General features: G+C 44.6%; 1 protein-coding gene across 2 annotated transcripts; it reads left to right on the plus strand.

Moving 5' to 3' along the window:
* The first annotated feature begins 756 nt into the window (after positions 1-756).
* On the plus strand, positions 757-9,800 carry csrp2 (cysteine and glycine-rich protein 2). 2 transcript variants are annotated; one of them, XM_070929323.1, is made up of 6 exons: positions 757-885; positions 2,982-3,097; positions 5,567-5,735; positions 6,656-6,785; positions 7,864-7,957; positions 9,583-9,800. In XM_070929323.1, the coding sequence occupies exons 2-6, from the start codon at positions 2,986-2,988 to the stop codon at positions 9,657-9,659; spliced, it is 582 nt and encodes a 193-aa protein (XP_070785424.1). In that variant the 5' UTR covers positions 757-885; positions 2,982-2,985; the 3' UTR covers positions 9,660-9,800. The 2 variants fall into 2 exon arrangements, with proteins under 2 accessions (XP_070785424.1, XP_070785423.1); XM_070929322.1 differs by lacking the exon at positions 7,864-7,957.
* Positions 9,801-10,506: the final 706 nt, after the last annotated feature.

Genomic DNA, 10,506 nt, shown 5'->3' on the forward strand with positions numbered 1-10,506 from the left:
GGGCAGGACAACTGCAAGTTTGGTCATAAGATACATGCATGCACACATGGATGCACACTGCTGCCCCCAAAAAAGTGTAAACCCAGGTGGGCTTTCTGAAAGAGTCTACTGTCCCCACTGCCTTTGATCCTGACAGGAAGGACAAGTTCCTTCACCTTGCAGAAATCCACAGCAAGTTCTTGAGCTTTATGCACGTTAAGCGCAAGAAAGTGGCACTCACTGCATGCCTCGCAGTCAGCGATCCTGCATTCATCATCAGCTCCCTGCAGTGATAGATCCAACCACAGGAGCCGTCAGAAAATGTGTCCTTGAGGTTGGAGCAGAGTCATTTAGGTGCTAAAAGGCAATCCTGCAGTCTGCATTTAATGATCTGTCCCAAAGAACTGTTTTGTATGTATTCTAATGCTTTTCTTCGTTTGCCTATGTAAAGCACTTTGAGTGGCCTCTGTGTTTGAAATGTGCTATATAAATAGAGCTGCCTTGCCTATAACCCCTTTATAACCACCAAGGCTGCCACTGTACGGCAAGACCTTTTTTTTTAAATTAAATTAAATTCTCATGTGAACAAGTCGGCCACTTGCCAAGGCCTATAGAAGCACTTTCCTTGAGTGCAGCAATGGTTCATTGTCAAAATTTTTCATAATTTCGGACAGCACCTGAAGGCAGCAGTGTTGAGTTCACGCCCCTCGAAACCCCTCCTTCCACTGAAACTTTAAATATGTGGAGTATGTGGCATTGCAGCGTCAGTGTAGTAAAATCTTCCTCTGAACCACAGCAGAGCCGTCTGGATACACAGTGGACGCACTCAGCCGGAGCTTAGCCATTTTCACAGACCATAGCTGTTGTTTTTTTTATTCTTTTTTTTTTTTTTAAATCTACGTTAAGGTAACTTTTTTTATTCTATCACACTGTGCTGAAACTGGATGCTGTTCTGAGTTCAGACTAGTTTACCGACAAGCAACAGGTTGTCTACTTTTAATAACTGAATACATTACATGTATTATATTGGTGTCTGTGCGAATGTAACGTTAGCTAGTGTTTCTTATAGGTTTACAAACTAGCGTAGGGCAACTTTTGCGCAGTTACCTTAGCCGCAGGTCCGAAGTGATTTTTTTTACTGTTGCAATGCCTAATTTGAGAAACGTTTCTAATTTGAATACTGTTGTTTTTTTAATTTTTCATTTAACGTTAGCTATAGCCGAGGAAAATTAAGTTGAAAAGTTAGCTAAAACACTAGTTTTTCATTAGCTCTTAAAGCTTAAATGATCAAGCTAGCAAGTCGGACTGTGCCGGAGAAACTAAAGGGTAACGTTAGCGTAAAAAAAACAAACATGCTAGCCTGAATAAATGCATATTTACAATGTTATAACGGTGCTTTGTGTTTTTATTGTGATTCCAACGTTATATCTAACGTCAGGGGTGACTCACTGTACCCACTGACATGCTATACAGCACAGTGGCAGAACAACATAATACAACGTTTTTATTATAACACTTAGTCAGCTTCCTAAACAATTAAAGACACTGAGGAAAGTGTGACCAGCAGCCACTGTTGGTTCAATATGCCTTCAAGGGTCAGAGAGGTTACTTACTTAAGTTATGTCACAAGTGCCAGGAAAAAAAAAAAAGGACTTCAATTAAAAATCAGATATAAGTTCATTTAATGTCAGTAATGTATTCCAGAGTTTCCACATTAAAAGGGTTCAGTGAATCACTCTGACTTGAAGAGTTCAGCGACTATAAAATGTCATTGATCGTGGTTGAGTGGAACATTGCGCTTGTCCAACAATGATCTCAAAGCTGTTTCAGGGTACTGAATGAAATCTGCCAAATTTAAAGACATTGAATGTCAGCACGAGTGTCTGCCTCTGGCAACTTCAGTCTAAAAAGTATCATCAAGGAATCAAAGACACACATCTGAATCCTAAACCTCGGTGAAGCTCCGTGAAACAACGAAGAGAAATCTCTGTCTAAATACACATCAGCCCGCTTGTTGGTCTGTGCACTTCAACACCGACCTTCTCATCGCACCCGACCCCTGAGGGCAATGTAATGGTAATGTTAGTGGCCTTTTGATCCCCCTCTCGTGCTCAGGCCTGTTCCACAGTCTCTAATCCAGCTGGGACCAGGGTTTAGTGACTGGCGAGATGAATAGTGCATGATATCACAGCAGGCTTGCTTTGCGGTGGTACACGAGGAGAGTCTTAACATATTAAATCTGTCCCTTATGGAACCTCATCAACGCCCTCTTGACACATTTTTAAAGGGGGGGGGGGGGGGGGGGGGGGGTCTGTAATTACAGACAGATGCACCGTGTGAATCAGGGAGGGAATGGGTGCGTCATGTGGGCCCTGTGTGTGTGTGACAACAGTGTTTACTATGTGCTCACACTTCTTCTGTGCTGTTTGTATCCTGCGGCCACGGCCCATCAGACAACAGAAGGTCTAAGGCACGGCGCCCCGAGACATTCCTTTGGGTATTAGTCTGCCCTGTTGTTTAGGCCCACCTCTTTTGCATTGTTTTTTTTGTTTGTTTTTTTCTCAGGGTGGCAATTGTGGCCTGGAGCAGTGGTTTTCATGCTACATTAGAAATCCAGCTATACAGGTTCTCAAAGGCAGATGTGGTTATTACAATATGGTGCAAGCAGCTGTGTGCTTTAAATATGACAAGTACACGCTGAGCTTTCAAAGAAAGGGTATTAAAGCAGCAAATACACCGTCAAAACCTACCCTATCATGTGCTGTGGTCATGGTTACACACATCCTCCAGGTGGAAATGTGTGTTACAATGAATGAAGAACGAATGCATGAAACGCATTTATGCTCAATTCCGTGGTCACCTTTCTTTTGTGAGCAAAGACTGAAAAAGTCCTGTGTTTCCAAAGCTCAGATGAGGACATTGTCAGAGCGAGTAGACGAGGGACGAGACCAAGATGCTTCAGATGCTTCACGCTCTCATATCGCCTCTATATCTCTTCTCAGAACAATGCCAAACTGGGGAGGAGGCAACAAGTGTGCAGCGTGCCGTGGGACGGTATACCACGCTGAGGAAGTGCAGTGTGACGGGAAGAGCTTCCACAAATGCTGTTTTCTCTGCAGTAAGTTCAGCTCTGACACCTAGTTATTTACAGGACCATAGCAGTGTTTTAACCCATGAAGTAGAGATTGACTACATGTTATGACACTCCTAACCATTTGCATAATAATGATAATTTTTTATTGTATAGTTTATTTGTATAGCTCTAACAATAAAATACACAGTAACAGTGAATAAACAGGCAGGCATAATCAAGGATAAATTAAACTTAAAATAGAGCAGTGCAAGACTTAGGTGCAACGTCAAGAATAAAGTACAGTGTAACGCACTGTAGGAATGAAATAAACTTCAAAAATAAGTCTTCAAAAGTGATTTAAAAGATGATATTGCCGAAGCAAGCCGGACTTCCTCAGGCAGGCCGTTCCACAGCCGAGGTGGAAACAGTTAGCAGGGTCCGGCCTGAGGATCTCAGGCTGCGCGCCGGTTGATGTCTTCTGCGGCTGTGCTGGAGCTGTCCAACATCTGAAAAATAACCCTGATGAACATAAAACCTGTCTTTACAAGCTGAGGACATGGAGTTTGAGAGACGTGGGCATTTACCAGGGACGGGTGGTCCAAAAGAGGCAGTCGGGTTGCATTATGGAAAATGTAGGATTGCGTGTTTTTGGAGCTGGGTGGTATGCTGCAGGATATCTGCAGCCCCAACTCTATGAAAGTGCGACACTAAATCACCGGAGTGCCCCTTTAATAATGCAAGTGATGCATGAGTGAAGAGAGACTGTTTTGACATCTCTTTATGCAGTTTTACTTTGGAGAATTGACTTTTGAAAAGCTTCTCATCCACAAGCCATGTCCTCAGAAAAATGAAACCTGGCAGACGAACATTGAGAGAAACTTTTTGAACTGAAAATATGTGAGAGCCAACTCTTTAAGTCTCCGAAGTCTGCGTTTTCCCTTGAACACTGAGACAAACATATTTGTTTTTTTGCTATGAATAAAAAGTCTCAGACAGCTCAGACATTTTAGGAGCTGTTGCCCAACCGTGCCAAAAGTATAATTATGTCAACGGAAGACCTGCCAAGAGCAGATATTGCATCAACCTGGAACCTGCACATATTATTTGTATCTATAATATAGTAAAGGACATCTGTTTGACTGTTTGTGCTGTGCTATGTCCTTGGATCAAGCTGCAGAGAGCCATGACAGATCAGGGATCAGAGGATGAGTCAGGAGAAAGACTCGTGGCCGCTGATCAAAGGGAGCTCGTCCTGACTTTTCCCTCACTGGTCATCGGAGTTCACACTACGCTATCGGCGGTTTGTTGGATGGGTGGCTTGTCCTGCTCCTGAACCGTCCTTGAAATGTCAGTCAAGATGTTCCAGCAGAGGCCGGGATTGCACAAACGCGTTCATTTAGCTGCTGCTCTCTCGAGAGAAGACCAAAGCAATCTGAGCCACAAAAGAAGAGTTTCTTTTTTTCCCAGCGTTTTCCCAGACAAAGGCAGCTTTGTCTGACACTCCTACTGAGGAGGTGATGAGCAGGGGGGACTTGGTGTCCTTGGCTCTCCTTTGCCCTTTCCTCCAGTTTCTCAGTCTGACACTCTTTGACATTCACCACTTTTCATTTCTGTGTATGAAAGAGCCTCGTATGACTGTCCGTACACTTACTGTGTCTTTATCTACTTGATATGCTCTACGCCGTCGTCACTGCATGAAGACTGACGATCCGACTGTAGTGGAGGGGAACTGGAAATACTATATTGCACCAAACAGTTGCAAAAAATATGAGGATTTTGGTTGGACACGCAGAAATCTTCTAACAAGCTGGCCAAGCTTTCATTTTGAAAGCGTCGGACAGAGACGTGTCATGGAGACGTTTGTCTAGACAGTTGTGTGAAATCTTAAACCAGTATCAGACGGTCACACGGTGCAAGCCAGTGTGGGAAGAATTCAACTAATCCCAACAGACAGTGTGCAGTCTTAAGCCACTGCAATGCTTATGTTTTTTCAAACAATGCATTTTTTTACTCTGCCCAAACCTGCCAAAAATAGATTTCTCCAACAGCTGCGGAGTGCTATTGGTGTTAAATCGAACAAGTCCTGCCCTGTTGTCGGAACAACTAGCTATGATGAAAATCTGGATCAAAAGGGAACGTTACAATTTTTAGCATTTTATTTTCCTACAAGACTTCCACTTCACCTTGATCACCACCACAACTCACACCTCAGCTTGACATTTCAACTCCTTTCAGTGCATGACGCTCCACCGAATAAAATCTCCTTTGGCGCACGCTCTTGAATTGACACTTCAGTGCTCACACTTTTAGTCCTTCCTTCATTTTAACTGCCAGAAAGTGTATTTCAGCCGCCACTTCAACTCCTCACATGCAAATCTTGGGCAGTGAGCAGATGTAAATTTTGCCTTTTGTAGTCAATGTAATAATTTGACCCTTGTCTCTGAGAACGTTTCATCCTGAGCACAGGAAGATGCTGTATGGCTTATGTAACTGCTCCTCTCTGTGCGTCCTCAGTGGTCTGCAGGAAGGGCTTGGACAGCACCACACTGGCCATTCACGACCAGGAGATCTACTGCAAGTCGTGCTACGGGAAGAAGTACGGCCCGAAAGGCTACGGCTACGGCCAGGGGGCGGGGACGCTCAACATGGACCGAGGAGAGCGGCTGGGAATCAAACACGAAGAGTAAGGCGGGCTGCACGCCCTGAATGTTACATAATGTGTTTTAGCTGCAGATGCGCACGTTCGAGTCAGTTTGACTAATCGTTATGATAATCATGATCAATAGGATTATTTCAGCCAGCATGATTTTTCATATCCGTCGTTACTGAGTTGAGCTGTGCCTCGGTCTCCCTGTGTTACTCGCTGTGCTTCGTCGGAGCTGTGTTGACAGGGTTAGCGAGTTCAGTGCCGCGCTCTAATGATGTTTATATGCTGTGGCTGCTGACTCTGACAGTGCCATTGTCTCCAAACGGCATGCATTCATGGGGCTGAACTTGAAGTTGTTTCCCAAACACATGAACTTGAAAAAAAGGGACCTGAGAGAGACCTGAAGATAGTGTTAGACTCCGTATACACACATGACGTGAAAGCACCATAAACAGGCAGAAAAAAACAGACACACCCACCCAGAATGTTTACTCCTGCCTCAGACGTCAGGTGATGTCTGTTATGAGAGAGTTTATTATGTAACCAGCAGGATCCTCTCTGTCCTCTGCCACAAAGAGCTTCATTCAGGGGCCACTGGGGCTGGCAGTCACCCTCCGATAAGCACCGATCCGGGGCCCCAGTGTGCCCTTCTCACTTTCCCACCACTGGCTGAGGACAGAGAGGGAGACGGTTGTGTGCCAGGTTGAATGCTGGTTATCGCAATCATTTATAAAGTTATCAGACAACAGATATGAATGAACTCAAGAATTAATGTTTAACTGATAACTAACTGAGGTATTTATTACTGCACGTCAGTGTTTTGGGTCATACTCGCTTCACTATTAGTGAATGAGTAAATGTTTTGACAAGAGGAGGTTCTGGTAGAGCCAGAGTTTCATTCTGAAATCAGAAATCCACCGCCGTGCATTTACATGCTTTTTTTTCACCCTCCTCAGGACACAGACTCACAGACCGACCACCAACCCCAACCCATCCAAATTTGCCCAGAAGTTTGGAGGTTCAGAGAAATGTGCCCGGTGTGGAGACTCTGTGTACGCAGCCGAGAAGATCATGGGGGCAGGCAAGGTGAGAGTGTAAACGTTAAAGCAAAAGTACTCAAATCTGAAATGTCCCAACATCTATTTAATGCATTGCCATGCAATTTGGTACAGACATTCATGCCCCCCCCCCCCAGTACAGTCAGAAAGATGTGTTTGCAGAATAAAAAACCCACTGTCAGGCTGCAAGTTGAGCCATCTGCCAAGATATTAGCCAAGTCAACTGTTTGGCTTCCACTGGCGGAGCCAAGTTGCGAGAATGATGACTCTTGGCTGAGGGGAGGGTGCATTTATTGTCGTGACAACACTGACGTCAGACAGACCGATCATTATGTTCAGTTTCAGCATCGACGGCCCCAACGCAAATCAAACCTCGAACCCAAGCAGCGCCGGGTTTCCGTGAACTCCGCAGGGCCACGGCGTACGTCACAGACCGCGGAGGGCTGAAACTTGTTCGACTCGATTGAACGCACATGTTTTTTTCGTGCCGGACCGCATGCAGCCGGTTTGGTGTGGTCTCTCCTAATGAGAGAACACAAATCCCGCGTTGGAGCTTCCTAACAGCTGGCGTTAATCGTGCGAGGCCGCCTGCACACCGGGGCTCTGGCAGATGTCGTTGTTGACGCACACATTTACAGTAGATGAAGTCACGAGGCCCACGCTCTCGAGGTGCGTCGGCAGGAAGTTTTGTCTTGAAGAAGATAATCAACGAGTCCCAGGGAAAGTAAACCTGTCCACAGAGGAGCAAAGATTTCTGTTTCGCTGATCACATGCGGATTCTCACCGATTTATAGCAGGTGATGTCATCGGGCGGAGAGTTGTTAATGTGTTTCCTGATGGGGGGAAAGCTGTGTGAGGCTCCACTCATTGGCCAGGCCTGTAATTTTCTGTATAATGAAGACATTCAGAGATGGGCTGCTGGAAAACCGAGGAGCTTTGATGGGATTTGATGAAGGAAATGATGACACACGCTCCGACATGTGTCCAATTATCAGCCGCAAATAACTACAAACTACAAAAGTCTTTTTTTTTGGTTTGTTTTAACACTGTAGACGACGGCTGCCACTGCTGGTGTACAAACTGAAATGCTCTCCTTCCCCCCACAGCCGTGGCATAAGAACTGCTTCCGCTGTGCAAAATGCGGCAAGAGCCTGGAGTCGACCACTCAGACGGAGAAAGACGGAGAGATCTACTGCAAAGGTGAGGAATAAAAACAAACAAACAGACCGTGTGTGATGTTTGACGACAGCATTAACAACACAGTGTTGCCCTGGTGGATTACTGTCATTACAATAATACAAAGTAAAGATGATCCGCCACGCAGAGAGGGATCCAGCAGCAACAAAGGCTCCCACTTAAACATCCATTGATGAGTAACGTGCTCAGTTAGTTGGTGCGATCACTGACCTGACGGCCCTGAATGCACTCAGGCTGTAGTTACTCCGCAGAAAGACGGCGGAGACGGAGCAAACTGCCGTCTGATGAAGGTCAGCAGGTACAACAGACGGGGGAATTGTTGCCGCAGCAACACGTTACCACAAATCAAACGGCAGTGAAATGTTGGCAGACATAGCCACAGACAGACAGACACACACACACACAGACGTCAGCAGATGGATGTTTGCTGAATGTCATAATGAAACCTTGTACTGATGAGGAGGAATGTTGCATCTCAGCTCCAAACCCAAACAGGCCAGAAGACTCTGCTGCTGCTATCAATCAGTGGTTTTGTCTGTTTAGTTGTTTTTCTAAAAATCGCTTGCTGTTTGCACCTCTTTGCCCTGTACATGCACCAATTAAACCTTCAAACAAACAAGAAATAAGGTAAACATAAAACAGCTCTGAGTGTTGGAAGTAGGAAACTGTCCCTACACACACACACACACACACAGGTGTTTTGTATTCTGGCAGTTTGGGGGGGGGGGGCATTTTGACATGAGGAGGAGCAGGAAAAGCATTCCATTTGGCTGCTTCAGTTTCAGGGTCCTGGTGTGATTTGGTGAAGTTTGGAAAGCACCAGAACTCCAAAGAACCAAACTCAAGTCAAAAATTCAAGTGAAATTAGTTCAATAGAAGATACGTGTAATATTGATATTTAAGGATTTTTATTTGGGATGAAAAGATAAACAATTGTCTGTCAAATGTGTTAAAACCCAAAGTTGCCTACATTTAGGATGCTAAGATGACGTCGTGCGTCATTTATCTAAGACGGACAGTTCTGTGTGTGCCCAAGGTTGAGATCTGGTGTTTTACCACCCTGTATTTCAAAAGTCTGGAAGAAGAAAAGCAGATTTGTTCAATTTGCCATCTCACTGATATCGAAAATGAGTTTCATGTTTTCATTTTCCGTTGGCAACCCTGCAATACTTTTAGTAGATTAAAAACAGACTTTTTTTTCTTTTCTTTTTTTTTTTTTATGTGGCTGATTCATAAAGACCGAGTTGGCTGATCACATACGAAACATGTTAAGTCAGCCAGACACATGAAGAAAGCCTTTTAACAGCGTTAACTTTAGGCTTGTAGCAATTCTGTTCTGTCTTCTGCTGTTCAAATTTGACATTTTGCACATAAACATGTTAGCTATGTTATTCTTTTGGTTTTATGAGTTGGTTTTATTCACACGCTGTTGAGGTTGACTCAGCAGACCTTCAGTCCTTTTCTTCCTCGTGAGTTCATCGTCCTGCCGTGGGCAGCTTTCTGGCATCACCTTCCAACATTTACCCAGTTTTTAAATGATGGTTTGCAGTAATATAAGGATGCAGCTCTCGGAACAGTAAATTCTGCAGCTTGTTAACGTTTATTCTTTCCTCTCGTTGCCTCCACAGCGTGTTACGCCAAGAACTTCGGGCCCAAAGGGTTCGGTTACGGCCAAGGAGCCGGCGCTCTGGTTCACGCTCAGTGACGGCCGGAAGACGGTCACACCTTCATACATTCCTCTGTCCAACAGAAACACCGGCCGGCCCTTTTCTCGTGTTTTCTCCCTCAAATGCTTTAATGCTGAAATGACGTGCTCGTGGTACAAATAAAAAACTTTAACAAACCACATGTTCACATTTGACTGTATTTTATTATTAAAGCCATTAAAACTGAACCATGCCCATATGTTTACATCTGAAGCGGAGTTACAGTGATGTCTGAAGGTGGGCAGAGAGGCACTGGAAATGATTATGTGCTTTATCTTTTTTTTAATTTTTTTTATGCATTTTATTATCCCACATGGTGAGGCGCGAGGGGAGACAGAACAGAAACTTCTTTAGGCTGCTGGAAGAACTAGTGAGGACTGAGATGGCTTTGAATTCATGTCCTGGATGAGCTGGGAGGGCTGAACTCTGCCCTAAAAACACAAGCCCACGTTTACCTCCTGTGGCTTGAAAAGGCATTAATAGAACGCGAGTGGTTAGTTACGGGTACCGATATGAAATCTACAGCCAAGTCGTGACCTTTGACCTTTAAAAGCACACCAAAAGTAGCTGCTGTGTGTTGCCTTTCTAGGGCAGAAGTGACATCAGTGGTTGGCTAGCGAGATTCTGGGGGTGGGGGTGGGGGGGTGAAACTTGGAATGATGACATAACCGTCCCCCTTCTGATGATGCAAACATGAGGCCCAAAAAGTTTCCGGAGGCCTTTTAATGTAATATAACCTCTCTCTATCCTTAAAACTATTGCATGATCACATTTCAGCTTTTAGAAAACAAAAGAAAAAAAAATTGGCGTCTGCCTTAGTTCTCTAGTGTCTTTGCTTTACAATTT

Source organism: Enoplosus armatus, chromosome 22, assembly GCF_043641665.1.
Source record: "Enoplosus armatus isolate fEnoArm2 chromosome 22, fEnoArm2.hap1, whole genome shotgun sequence".
NCBI lineage: Eukaryota > Metazoa > Chordata > Actinopteri > Centrarchiformes > Enoplosidae > Enoplosus > Enoplosus armatus.